This window comes from Schistocerca cancellata, chromosome 2, assembly GCF_023864275.1.
Source record: "Schistocerca cancellata isolate TAMUIC-IGC-003103 chromosome 2, iqSchCanc2.1, whole genome shotgun sequence".
Taxonomy (NCBI): Eukaryota; Metazoa; Arthropoda; class Insecta; order Orthoptera; family Acrididae; genus Schistocerca; species Schistocerca cancellata.
The window spans coordinates 394668597-394683747 of NC_064627.1; the positions used below are offsets into that span (position 1 = coordinate 394668597).

Below are 15151 nucleotides of genomic sequence, written 5' to 3' on the forward strand. Positions count from 1 at the left end.
CTGTGGACCTAAAACATAGGACTATTGGGGATGGAACTGAAGCATAATAAAAAAAACTGGAACAATAGAAAAAAGTAGAACTGCAGCAATCGGACAGCCAGATAAAACATTATATAATGAAGACAACAGATAAAAACATAAAGCCACATGTGCTGTGTTGTGAAAGTTCCAAGGCTATGTACAAAAAACTTAAAGCAGTATACAAAAGAAACACTTCTCAAAGAATTCAGCAGTTGCTTCAAAAATTATAGTATCAAGTACAATAAAATTAGAGACATAGCAAGTAATACAAGTGCACTGCACAATATGGCATTTGAACAGAATCATCTCTGGTCAGAAAAGATGTCAGATACTATACTAATATCAACATTCATATCCAAAATATTGTCTATTTTGCCAGATGAATTCAAACAGTTTTCTTCACATCTATATCTACATGATTACTCTCACAACTCACAATTAAGTGCCTGGCAGAGGGATCTTTAAACTACCTTCAGACTATCTAGTGCCACTGGATCATACTTGTATTCTATGAGGTTCATTCAAATGAAACCTGGTCAATGAGTTTACCTTTGCCTTACAAGTAAGGTGGCACCATGTAACTGCGAGTATGGTGGCGCCATCTATTGGTAGAGAGACTGACGCGTGCGCACCATTTGATGTTGCACAGCAACGAAGTTATTGTCCACTACCGAACATGCAGACGAGTAAGCAGGAACAACGAGGAGTTATTCGATTTTTGGTGGTGGAGGGAGTTGGAGGCTGTGAAATGTATCGACAGATGAAGGGTGTGTATGGTGAGTACAGTCTGAGTTGTTCAACTGTTGTGGAACGGTACAAATGATTCCTTGAGTGGTTTGAGTCACTGGAAGAAGATGCCAGTCCTGGACAGGCTCATCGTGTCATCACACCAGAAATGATTGCAGTAGTGAATGCTTTAGTTTTGGACAACTGTAGAATCATCGTGGACGAGATCCATTGGTTACTGGGCACTAGCGTGGGCACTGCCCACACTATAATGCATCAACACTTGTACTTTTGAAAAATCTGTGCGCAGTGGGTTCCCACCAGCCGACTGCTGAACAGCACAATACTCGAGTAGCCCTGTCTTTGAGTCATCTGCAATGTTATCATGAGGAGGAATATGGCTTTCTGTCATGTATTTTCACAGGTGACGAAACATGGTGTCACCATTTTGAACTGGAAAGCATCAGAGCAAGCTGTGGAAACATGTGACTTCACCACCTCCAAAGAAATCAAAGGCCGTGCACACCAGTTCTGGTAAGGTCATGATATACTTCTTTTTTCTGACCACATGGGTCCACTGCTTGTCGAGTTCCTGGAATGGAGAACCACCATCAATGCCCAGCGTTATCAAGCCACTTCACAGACCAGTGACCAGGTTTCATTTGAATGCCCCTTATAATTAAGATATTAACTCCAAGTTCCACCAAGGAAAAAAAATCAGTGGTGCAGAATGAGTCAGGGTGTACATTTTAGTGAAGCAACTGTTCTTGGATATTGCATTAATAATTATGTATTGTTAAACAGCTATAAACTATTTACTGCTACTCAAACTGAGTTTAACGTACTAGAATATCAGAAAGGTGCTACTTTGCTATGAGCTGCTGTTTCATAGGTTACATTAAGTAGCTGTTTTTTCCCCTAATGCCAACTTGATACCTACACGGTCTCACAGATATTTTATGATAAAACAATAATTATCTGTGTACTTTACAAACATAGGCCTGTTTAAAACAAGCTGTTAATGGGATGTTAAATTTTTGAATTTAGCAAATGAAATAACTTATAGTGAATTTGTGAACAAAGAATAGGTTTAAAAGGCTAATCCATGTGGAGAAGAAATTAATTTATAGTAGCAGGTAATAAAGTATGTTTTAAATTTTCTTTTGAATTAACAGGGATTCCCACGTTCTTACGTTCTTGCTGTGTGTCAGATGAGAGGTTGTTGAAGACCATTACTGTACACAGAAGTCCACCATAAACGACACACAATGAGAAAATACATGGAAATAACTTTCGTGTCTCATATTGTGGTAGTGTATATTGCTCATCCTCATGGCAAATGCAGTTCAGAGTGTAAGAATGTGACTTATTGTATTCTAGTGGTAAATGGCGCAGCATCTTGTTGCGTACACAATCATAAACTGGGACTATATTGTTGGCACTGGGTAGTTTCTATGTGTTTTAAGATAACTGTACGAGTCTGATGACTGAGAATCAAAGGATAAATAAACACTCTCCCTGATCCTTTATGGAGGTGGAAGGTAGGAGGGTAATTTACAGATGCTGAGGCGTGGGTGAAGTGTGCTGTTAACTGTTCAGCAATGATGGCAGCTTCAGACTGAATCAAACCATCCTGGTAGACATCCAGGATGCTAGAGGATGACTGTTACCCATAAATGCACTATAGTTTGTCCCAAACTTGAGAGGAGTGTCCCAATAAAGGTCAAAAATCTGCCTCAACACTTCTCCTTTTTTTTTTTTTTTAAATCAGATAGTAGTCGTGGGCTCAGAGCCTTTTGAAGATGGGAAGTGTATCCCTTGTTAATTTTGTTGAGTGACCCTCTGCAATTTTTAATATCTACAGTTATTTCGTGTTTCCTGTATAGTACAGTTTTCCTGTGATGCGTCCAAACTAGAGAGTGACTACTGATAGTACAGGATTGGGCAAATAAAAGTGGCGTGGACGAGTGGATAAGACTGGATGTGAATGGGCGCATATAACCACTCCCCGTGACATGCACACAAAGCGTATGCCTGCCACATGATCCACAGCGGCTCAGAGTATTGTGTGGGCTGTGTCAGTATGAGTGGAGCAGTAAAACGGGGACAGCAGTATTCACTGCGGAGCAGCGGGTGTTTGTTGTGGTTAAGTGACAACAAAGATGGCGTGGTCAGTTGTTTGCTGAGGAGTTTAATAGTGTCAAAGTGCCAGCAAAGAATGCTATGCAATACTTAGTCCTAAAATGGGGTCGGACAGGATCTGTTTTGAATAAGTCAAAAAACATTCATAAACGTGAACACACGCCAGAAAATGTGGCTGCAGTTTGCCAGAAAATTCTTCAGAGTCCTACAAAATCAACCTGACACCTGTCACAAAAGACCGGATATCACATCAATCATGCAGAGAAATGCTGCACTTGGACCTGCATATGCACTCCTACTGACTGTCTGTTGTTCATGCATTAAAACTAACAGATGCTTCTTAGTGCATCTAGATTTGTGAGTGGTTATTCATTGAGATAACAATGAATGGTTTGGATCTGGATCTGTTCTTAATGTCTGATGAAGCCCAGTCTCACCTGAGGAATTATGTCAACTCACAGAATCACAGATTTTGGGCAGTGAAGAATCCACATACCCTCCATGAAACACCACTGTGTGATCAGACAGTTGGGACTTGGTGTGCAGTGTCTGCATGTTGCATTACTGGTCCCATCTTCTTTCATTAGATGCTGACTTCAGTGTGTTACACTGCCAACACTTTGAAATCATTTGTGGCAGCACTAACAGAGGAGGAAAAGCCCTACAGTTACTTCCAACAGGATGGAACAAGTGCCCATACAGCCAGCTGAATCCTGGAGCACATCTGCACTAATTTCACACCTGACAGAGTTGTTAGCAGAGCTCAGTCTGGTCACGGCCAGAGTTGGCCACTCCAGTCATCTGATCTGTCAATGTGTGATTACTTTGTGTGGGGAGCCCTCGAGTCTAATGTATACCGCAACAACCCTCATAATCTTCGAGAACAGCAGAAGAACATTTCCGATGAGACTGCAGGATTTCCATGAGTCCAGCTTTGATTTGCCTTCAGCAACTTTCTGAAGAGAGCCCAAAAGTGCCAAGGGGAGAATGGTGGTCAATTTCAACATCTACTATAGCCCAGTTAGTATTGTACTTCCTTTCCTCTGCTGTGTTTCTTTATACCTGGAGCTCTGTTCCTCGGGCCACTTTCATTTTCTCCACCCTATAATGTTGCACTGGAGGTATGTTACAGAATAACTTCACTCATCCTTAGGAGGACAATTCAGTATTTAAAGAAATGGTGATGCTATGCCAGCTGGCATTCTTTAAATTGCTGAGTACAAGATGCTCTGATGGGTGTCAGTGGGGTAAAGAAAGAATGATTGAGAAGTGGCTACAATCACATAAATCATTATGCACCTTTCATTAACTGGACAGGAGAAAGATGTAGCTACAACTGATAGATCAATAGCCAAAAAGATATCATACAATGGGTTGAAATGAGAGGAGTTTAAGCAACAAATATTAAAACTGTAGAATAGCTGTCCTATTTATACCGCCCCACTGAGAGATTTTGGAACAGATCCCACAAAGGAAAGTAAGCACTGAAAGTCCCTAAGATGGATAAGGATGGAGGTAGTTGTAAGATCAAATCAGCAAGTCAGCTGGTGTGTGACCTCTCAATCTGGAAGCAGGCAAATATTACAGAGTGAAAAGTCAATGGATGCCTGTATACCTACAGATACCATTTCCAGTGAAGTAATGAGTGGAATCGATTCACTAAACTGAAATTGTGTAAAAACATACAAACCTTACCTTATACCCTCCCACTGTCAGCTCAATTTTTGTAACGACTACGAATAGGAGAGGGTGCTGCTGGGAAGCACATTTCCTGTAGGGCTATACTAGCTTCTGGGTGATGTGCGATTACTTGTTTTACCTCAGTGATGTGGCGTAAGTACCACTGCACCTCCAGTGCATAACTATTACATGTGTTTTCATGGGGACTGAGTGTAATGTTGAGAATTTATGTGATCGTTAATGACAATATTATGAAAATGATAGTTGCTACTCAGCATATACCGAAGACACCGAGTCTTAGATAGGCACAACAAAAAGACTGTCAGAAAGTAAGCTTTCAGCCAACAATGCCTTCATCAGAAATAGATGACATACACACAAAAACACACATATGCAAATGCAACTCACATACACATGAGACCACAGTTTCTGGCTGCTGAGGCCACACTGCGGTCATGTGTGTGAGTTGCATTCACACTTGTGTGTGTGTGTGTGTGTGTGTGTGTGTGTGTGTGTGTGTGTGCATGTAGATATATTGTCTATGAAGGCCTTGTTGGCTGAAAGCCTACTTTCTGACAGTCTTTTTGTTGTACCTACATGCGACTCTAAAGTGAGTGTCAATTTATCCTTTTCATAACACTGTCATATTCCATCCAGGATTTTCCATTGCGTGATAATTAAATGTGACTGGAACCATCTGTTGTGGGGAATTGCTCTCAATTTGCATTATTTCTCTCTCTCTCTCTCTTCTTCTCCTTCTCCTTAGCTGGAAAATGCCTGGGTGGGTTTCTGGGACTGAAGGTGACTAGACCAACCGACCATCCTATGGTCTATTTCTCACACCTCCTTCAGCTACTACCTATTGTTGTAATTGTGGTTTGTCAGATCTGAGAGGAAACCTCATCTCCCCAAGGACATGCTCTGCCCAATAAGAGAAGGCTGAGATCTTCAAGACATATTGGGAAGAGATAACAGGGGGAAGGTCATCCTCTTTTTCCTGGTGGGACATGCTTGGGAGGCTATCTGAAATTAGTGTTAAGGTGAGAGAGTGAGCACTATTTTTTGCTGTAAGTGGGACCTTGGTTATTACTTGCATGAAATTTGTCATCAATTGTACAGGATGTATGCTTTCATATTTCTTCTGAGCCTCAATGGAAGTTAGTTGCTCGAGTGTTTTATGTTACTGTAGTTTGCATTCTAATTTGAAGACATGGCAAGTTGGAGAATGCGCAGAATTATCTTTGTCACAGTTAACAGAAATTAATGATTTTCCAAACAGAATGATCTCATGTAATGGTTGACCACTGTCCCACAGACTGACTCATTTGTATAGCATGATGACAAATGTCCAAATTGTGTGCATTTAAAACAGTCCATAAGCAGTGTATATGGTTTGACATCACATGAACAACTCTTTATTTTACAAATCACAATGGTTTTTCATTCAAGAAGTATTTACCATCTATTCTGGACCAAACCAAGAATTGTAAAGCATAATTTTCTCCTGGGTTGTTAAACCAATTTCATTCTGTGCTGTTAAGGCAACCACCAGGTTGGGATAATTTGGATCTCTTCTTTGTGAGCTGTCCAGCTTGGTGCCACCCACTGCTATCAGAGGCTCTCCCCAAAGGCGCATTCCCACCACAGCTCTGGCTACCTGATTGAGTAATCACTGCCTGGAGTCCTCATGTCCCAGGCATTCATGGGAGAGAGACAGCACAAGCAATCAACAGTGTGATCCCCACATAGTCAACAGCCACAGCTATGCAGGTACTTGACGACTTCCCATGAGTTGGCTACAATGTAGGGTTTGGGGCACTTTTCGTGTATTACATGTGCACATCTGCTGGGATGCATGTCACATTGAGCAACCTTCCTTGCACAGCCTGCACCACTGAGAAAATTTTCAAAAGTACAAGGGAAAACTGACTAATGGAGACTGCACTTGATTAGTCAGAAACCAAGATCAGATATAAAGTAAGAGAGTGGAAGAGCAACAAAAATCAGTATCCTTGGGTTAGTTCAGTCTGCATCACAGAATCCAACATTGTTTATGAGTCAGATGGAAAGGGTACCCAGTAAGAGAGATAGGGGAGGGGGGGAGGAGGAGGAGGAGGCGGTGGCAAGGAATTGCAGTGTAGGGTAAGAAGAAATGAAGCAGTCACTCACAGGCACAAGCTCGGCACATAATTGATAGAAAATGAGATGATGTCCTCCTAGGAAGTGATGGGGAAGGGGGAGAGGACAGAGAGTTGGAGTGCAAGATAGGTGATCATGCAGGCCACAGACAAAGAGGCAACCATCATTCTTTGAAAAGCCTTTGAAAATTCCTCATCACACAACTGAATTTTTAGTTGCTGACTGATGGGAGTACCTCTGACTCTGATGTAGCTGCTGCTGCTCAGATTATCCCCCATATGTGGTAGCAGAGTTTGCATGTTGTATCCACAAGCATTCCAACTTGTCTTCAATACAGCTCATCAACATAATCTGCCATATTCTAGTCACCACAATAGTGTTAACAATCACTGAATGACAGGCTGAAGCGGGGATTACGTTTTACTTGGGAGAGGTGAGGGAAGGAGGAGAACAAACAAGATAACAGAGGGGTATTGGGGAGGGGAAGGGGGGTGAGGAAAAACCCAATCCAGCTTGCCACCTATCAGCAGGTCATTTCATTCTTAGACATTTGTAATTTCTACACTAAGGAAGCCAACTTGATGGCATGCAGTCTTCTCAATCTATGATCAAATTCCATTATCCACTGTCTTCTTGTTGCAGAGTGTGACCTCCTCCTATCCACTGGTGCCACAAATGTATTACTATCATGGCAGCAAGCTCTGTATGAGTTGAAATGTTATCCCAAAGGTTGACTGTTTTGCTCCCACTGAACTCACTCTCATACTGAAACTTTAACTTTTGATGTTGAAGAACCATACTGACACTCACTTTCATGTTTCAGTTTCATTTGAAGGCGCTTCATGAATTGAGCTTGACATGACACTGACTTTTTCTGGTCTCACAAGAGAGGACACCACTGGACCATGTCACAGCATTTCTACCATTTTAATCACGTATTGTTGGTATAATGTGCTTCACATCCTTCAAGTTCTAAGTCATTCAGACCATTCTTTCAGCACACTGCAATTAACATAAGCGTTGGTGTGGATGATGCAAACTTCAGAACAAACTGTTATTTAACACCCCCCCCCCCCCCCATCTCTCTCACACACACACCACAATAAGCATATTAACTTTCCATATTCACTTTGAAAATTTAATACTGAGGTCGATCTTTAGCTACCCTTGTTTTTTCCCTTCTTAGCTCAGTAAGTCACAATGTAATGAAAAGCTTTGGGAAACAGTGGATAAGCCAATCTTCATTTTAAAAAATGCATGGAGTTATCCATCACTTTTTATGATACATATTTAGTAATTTGTGGAAAAAGCAGCCATAGAGCAGTTCCTAGCCCTTCAAACATTCCATCCATAATACTTTGGAGAAACATTTAAACATCTGATATACATGCACATCAGTTTTAATTTATAGATACTTGACACGAACCATGAAATAAAGTTCCCATTGTTCTTATTGAACAATTGAACTCTTCCAATTTCATATCTTGTGTGTATGTTATTTCCTCCACTTCTATTACCCTTGGTACAAACATCAAAAAGAAGTGCATTAATGCCACGTTTCAATATTTTCTCAAACCATCATTTATATGTGACTTTTCCTTCTGATACATACAAAGGATCAGCACAAGTCTTTGACACCGCCTGCCCACTTTTAGCTGTGGCATAGTAGTGTTGTGGCGGATGACCTTGTTGTAAGTGTAGAGCATTAGTTTGTTTTGTTTCGGGGGGGTGGGGTGGTATTAATGTTAGTTTATGCTGTGTTTGTACTTTATACTGGGCCTGTAGTGGGTGATGTGATTCATGCTGGTGTGAGAATGTGGTGCAAGTTTGTATTCTCACTAAATGTGTTTGTACTCTGGCCTGGTTTACTTTGTCTCTGTGCTTGCCCAGTGGCTATCAGTCAAGTTCACCAGTTGCATGTTATGGTGAGAAACGGAAGATTTGCAGTCCACTGTCAGGTCAGTCCATAAGTTAGTTGTGACCAGTGATTACTGTAAGTGTCATGTGTGTGAGCGAAACATGTCGCTGACTAAAGTGGCTCCCAGTTGTTCATATGAGGGATATATATCAGGAGAACTGTGCAATTATTTACACTGTTCAATCTGCTGAACGATCTGGTTTGAGAGGTTGAGTCTCAGTTTGTCTATTATAGTTATGTTGAATTATTTTTGTTTTGCATCATCTGTATGATATGTTGTGCATGAAATGTGTCTCAGCACATGTTTCATCAATACTGACTGAGCTAGAACATTAATATATTAATGAAAATATCATTATGATCAGTCTGTATTTCTTACCAAGTCTCTCTGTTTCCAAAATCACACATGGGGTTGTCAGAAGCTTCACATCTCCACCCAAATATTTTGGTAACTGTTCTTTCAAGCTAAGTTTATTCTGAAAACATAGATCAATAATTTTTATTCTCTTAATATATTACACAAGAAAGCAAATGTTTTACAATCTTGAGTTTAAGTACACCACCAATACTTACAAAGAATGTTTTCACATTTCATGACAAGATCAGAGGGAACACTTACCTTTTTTTTAATACAAGTACATGCAGTGCATTTAAAAATGTCCCATTACTTCAAGTTAAGGAATTTTAACTCCCTGAGACCATTTACTTGAAAAATCTTTGTATCATGAATGATTTATTATGGAATGTTTGTAGAATAGCTTTCACAGTATCACTCTGTAGAAATCGCAGTTGCTTATATGGACCAAGCTATGGCAGCAAAGTATTTCTTAGGTTATCTTTCTAAGCTGCCTTTCTGATGAATATTGAGAAACAATATTTTATGAATTCAGTGCCAGTAATGTGGAGCCGTCACATTCCCAGCTACATCCATTTTCTGAGAATTTCTGTTAAAATAGCATGGTTGAAGATCCTCTGCCAAGTTTGGAAGACATAGTGAGAATCCTGTAGCAAACTGAAGCTTTGAGTGCAAGCAGCAGTTCACTTAAATATCCAAATGGCAGTAATCCAGGTCAAGTACTGGTTTGGGACATATAATCAGCTAAGAGTATATGCATTGGAAGCATTTAACATTACAATCACAATTACGTTTAAAGCAGACACTAAACTAGTAGAAAGCAATATGAAGTAGTTATACCAATAATGTCCTCAAATTACTACATTTGTGAGTCAATGCAAACTAGTTGACACTTAAAGTAAATAATACTGGGTAGGTAAAATAAAATTGGCCCAGGAAATATTTATAAGGTTGATTTGGAGCTGACCCTTGTCAATGAACAGGAGAATTGCGAGAATTGCCCATCAAAGAAAATGTTGGAAATTGTTATGTCAATGAAATAGATGGTTGAAACACAAAATGGTGTTCACAATAAAACAATGTGTGATCTTTGTCATGTGCTATGTGAAGCACAATTCAAGGAAAACACCTGTGGAACTATTTGCGCTAAAATTTGACAAAGTGATTTGGTAAAAACCAAAAATTAGTGACAAAAAGAAACAAAATGGGCTCTAAAGAGAATAAAAATCGTTATCATCCACAAAGAGTCTCAACACCAGAAAACATTACTGTAGCAAAGGAAAGTCTAGTACAAATTCCAACAAAATCTAAAAACCATTTAACTTTGCAACTGGTAATTCAGACATTATGAAAATGGACCTGCATCTGTATCCTTACAAATTTACTATTGAGTACAAGTTAAAGTGCACCCCCCCCCCCCAAAAAAAAAAAAAAAAAACCTCGTGTGGTGAGTTCTGCCTGTGGTTTCTGAGTGAGGCAAAACCAAGACTTTTGGAGCCTCAGTTTTTCATTTCTTCAGACAAAGTGTAGTTCATACTTGAGGGCATAAGAACTCACAGAAAATGCGCTATTATACACATTGCAAATTATTGTGTAATTTTAAGACTGATATTTGTTGTATAATGTCCGGTATCCACATTGTAACACGATTCCCTAACAAAACTGTTGATGCTAACTGGAAAGTCCAGAAACTGTTTAATCCACACATGGATCAACTCACACAAGATGAACAACTAAACGGATATTCTTAGCAAGATGAAGTACAGTACACACTGCTTTGACAACCTTGACACACAATGACACGTTTGGTGAGGAATCAACAATCAGCAGAGGCAGTGAAACCGTTCCCATCCCCTCTCTGTGATTTTTAACTCAGGAACAAACTGAGGAATCAGGTGTACTAAAATAATATAATCCTTATACACAAGATGAGCTATAATAGAATATTGAAAACACTATTGCTGCTATCCTTCATGCAGAGCTGCTATGTGAATATCACAATTTGATAAGTCGAGCATAGGGCTGTATCATTGTCAATGATGGCCATTCCTGGAATCTTCTGTGACACTCATTAACAAAAGTCAATCCCAAACCAGTCTTATTGTAAATATTTTCTGGGTCGGTTTTATATTGCATACCAAGCACTTCACTGGAAAACCAAAACCAAATTAAGATCTATTTACAATAGTGTGTCGTACAGATGTAGAAAGATTAATGGTGATAAAGCTGTTGGGAAAGGCTGTTGAACAATAGTTAAATTGGAAAGATCATGCAATGGAACTTTTATGTAGACTCACTTCAGCCCATTTTACTCTCACAGTTGTTCCATAGTCCGTATCATGTAAAGTATCAGAATGGCATACACTAAGTAATGCCTTATGACCTGAGTGAAAGTCAATGACAACTATCTGCAAAGTACCAATGTCATATCGAGGATGTTTAATTATGTAACCTTTGTACCTACAGGATCTTGTATATCTGTAGGGTCTCTTAACTAATGGATACCCACAATGAGTAAACTCCTTGATTCATTATTTGTGTCTGTCAAGTTCTTTACAGATGAAGCAATGTTTGGCGAAGCCAGTAACGCAGACTTTAAAAGCCAATATCCATTAGTTTGGACACTATACCTTTAAAACACATGAACAACAGTGAGGTGTAGGCATGATAGGTTTCAGGCTCATTCTGGACTGTATGTATACTATACTGACATTTAGGGCCACAGCCAGTTAGGTTCAGTGTGGTCCAATTGGGCTGCATGATTCTTAATCCAAAACAAAAGACATTTCCAAGCATGTGGATTTTTATAGCCCTTATTGTATGGTAGGGCAAGCGGCAATGAGAAAATACTTCAGGAATGGAGACCTGCAGTACCATTTGCAAATAGTTTGATATTTTTCAAAGATGCAACAGGCCATTGCTTAACATATCACTTTACACTAGAGTGGAGAGCTGCATTAAACCAGTCTTTGGACTGAAGATGAAGACAGCAATAAGAACAACAACAACAACATGCAAGAACATACACATCAATACATTTTGTTTAGAGTAGCGTCAGAAAGCATGGAGAACATAGGCAGAATTTCTTAACAAGTCCTTTATAAGAATTATGTGTAAACTGGGCAAGTGCAGGAATCTTAATCCACCCATAAATCACATTGAAGCTCTGTTGGCCTACCTGGCAGTAAAAAAACTGAAGACATTGTCTGCTGGTTATTTTATTATAAATTTTCTTAAGAACTCTTCCAGTAAGAATTATTGTATTATGTAAATTTCAAATTATTCAATTTGATTACTACTGTAAACTCTGAACACCATTTGTATTATATTTAAAACATGTTATATTGTGGGTTTGTCTGTAGAGTGAATTTTCAATTGTCATCGTATAAGACTGACTTTCGTTTATATACTGAACTCAATGCTCGTAATGAGCTGTGTACATTCTTGCACATTTTTATAAACACCTTCTGCCATGATCCATTAAACTACTGCCTTGTTTCCTGTGACACAAGGGAAGTTTTGGCATCCGTAGTACGTTTCAGAAATGTCGCAAGTTTGTTTAAATTATTTTTAAGTGTGACTTCTCACGAACGGTTGTTTACATTCATCTAACCTTTTAGAATAACCTTCCGTTTGATGTTTCTGACCTTGCAGTAGTAACTAACATAACATATTAGCAAAGACTGCTTTTTTAACAGTGAAATAAACATAATACATTTCATAATATTTCTTCAGTGATTCACGTTTTAGCTTTTGTTGTTGTTGCTATATGTATTATCCGACCCTGAGTGGATCCTATGGGAGCTGTTGTTGGAAAGTGGGAACTGTAGTAAATGGCTTCACATGGGGAGGGGGGGATGAAGTGAGGACCTTGGGGAAACTGCTGAGGTCCTTTCCTGGACTTGCAAAATATCTGCCAGGATGAGATTAATAGAGGATAAGGAAGGGAACATCTGTGTTCTACAGGTAGAGTTGTACCAAGCTAGGTGAGAGTTGGTAAGGACGAGGGAAGATAGTGCTGAGAAGGGAGTAGTTGGCAACTGACAAGAGGGCTAGCAGGAGGAGGGCATGGTCTGACAATTTTGTTGTGGCTACCGGCAACGGGTTTCAGCAGTTAGAGTTGAAGGGAGAGGAGGCTCAGGACGATGTAAGGGTAGGATACATGCAGCAGACTCTGCCCATGATTAGGAAAGCTAGTATTTCACAATCGAAGATCAGGCAGTGATATTGGGTGGTGCAGGAAAGAGCCTGGACAGGAACAGGGCATACAACATAGATGGTCATCTGAATAAGAGAGCTTTGTTAACTGGTGGCACCAATGTGAGTATGGTAGCATTGTCCCAGTAGCATGATCACCCTCATCTTGGCAGTGCTGTAAGGCATTTAAATGCAGAGCTGGAGACAGTGCTGATGACTGCTGGCGGGGGTCCACACTGCAGTGGTGCTGGTGGGCACTATCAGGGGATGGGGCTACACTAGGCATGGTCTGCAACTCAACAGGTTTGGGAAAGGGAGATTGGTGGAGTTGATTAGTGAAAATATATAGGGTAGGTAAGGGGCTACACTTGGTCAAATACCTCCTGCCATTGATAGGATAACCAGGCTTTTTTCAGGTTAAACCATGACACGAGGATCCACTCTCTTAAAAGTATCTCAATCAGCTTAGATACTTCTGCACCATGTATGTGGGAAACAGAATGTGCCACACCGGAGTGTGCAAGCACCACAGAAATTTGCTCAGAAGTATTTATTATTCACCAAAATGTGTAGTACATTAAAAATAAAGTACACCAGCTTCCAGCTCAATTACAGTCTTCGAGCAGCACAGTAGTGTGCATTACAGAACACTGCTGTAGAGGTGATGAATTGCAGTATATAGTGCTATCATCATATGAATGTCCAAGTTGCTACTGTAGGTCTACCTTAATGGGTTGGCTATTATGTATCTTTAAAGGGTGGCACACATTTTAAAGCTACAGAAGATATGATTGCAATTAGCACATATAAAGATTTTTAACTGTCAGCCACTGTACAAACAAAGCTGCATATCAATAAGAAGCTAATCACTCAATGTGTTTACTGCTCACCTAACGGTAATGTGAACACTTTCTTCAACAAATTAACTGAAGCCCTGGAAAGGGTCTCAGTTCCCAAAACTAGCATAATAATATGTAGACATGAATATGTGCTCAGGGTGTAATTAGTAATACGCTCCTAAAGATTTTGAGCACACAACTTCAAGGTTTACGAAAAGTTCAGCTTCAATTTTAGACCATGAACTTTTGGACACTGACAGGGAAAACTGTAAAGTATTTATAAGAGGTCTTGGCATTTTAGATCATTGCTATCATTTAAGAAAGCTAACAGCAGGCTCAGTGAAACTTACAAAACTTTACGCCTACAAAAGGATTTTTTCATGTCATAAGAGAGATATTTTTTCTAGGGCAGTGGCAAATCAAACCTGGCATGAAGTGTACATGGAAAGTAGTGTAGATGCTAAATTCTGAACCTTGTCTAAATTAACATTTGATGTTAGAGAAGGAAAGTTGCTACTCACCATATAGCGGAGATGCTGAGTCACGATAGGCACAATAGTGTCTATTGCTGACAAAGGCCTTAATGGCCGAAAGCTATAATTGTGTGAATCTTTTTGTTGTGCCTATTGGGACTCAGCATCTCTGCTGTATGGTGAGTAGCAACTTTCCTTCTCTAATATTGTTACGTTCCATCCTGGATTTTCCATTGTTTAATTTTTGATGTAACATTTCCAAAAGTAGCAATTTCTACTGCGACAGCTAAGGAAAATAGGTGGATAACTGTGGATATTAGCAAGACCTCACAGACACTTAAATTTCTCAGTTCTTTGCAAAAGTTCTGCACTAACCCACAGTTTCTTTACTACTACCACCACAGGTATAAAACCATTCAATGGCATGTTACTATACAGTGCAGAAAATAAAAGCAAACTGGTATGGGGTGTTGTAAAACAAGAAACTGGAAAATTCGGACACAAGTATAATAGCGTACAAATCGAAGATGGGGACATAATAATAGAAAGTCCTCAGGAATTGGCTGATTTTATAAATGATTATTCCTCTGGTATTGTGGAGAAGATGCAGCAAAAGCTTCCTGAAACACACGTAGCACCCACAATTTTTCACGCAGCAAGC

General features: G+C 39.7%; 1 protein-coding gene across 1 annotated transcript in view; it reads right to left on the reverse strand.

Annotated features, from left to right (window-relative positions):
• LOC126161815 (rRNA-processing protein UTP23 homolog) overlaps positions 1–15151 on the reverse strand; it is a 50768-nt gene that overhangs the window by 27537 nt on the left and 8080 nt on the right. The window contains exon 2 of the mRNA XM_049917916.1: positions 9006–9102. Within this exon, the coding sequence (XP_049773873.1) occupies positions 9006–9102 (97 nt within the window). The remainder of the gene's footprint in view (positions 1–9005; positions 9103–15151) is intronic.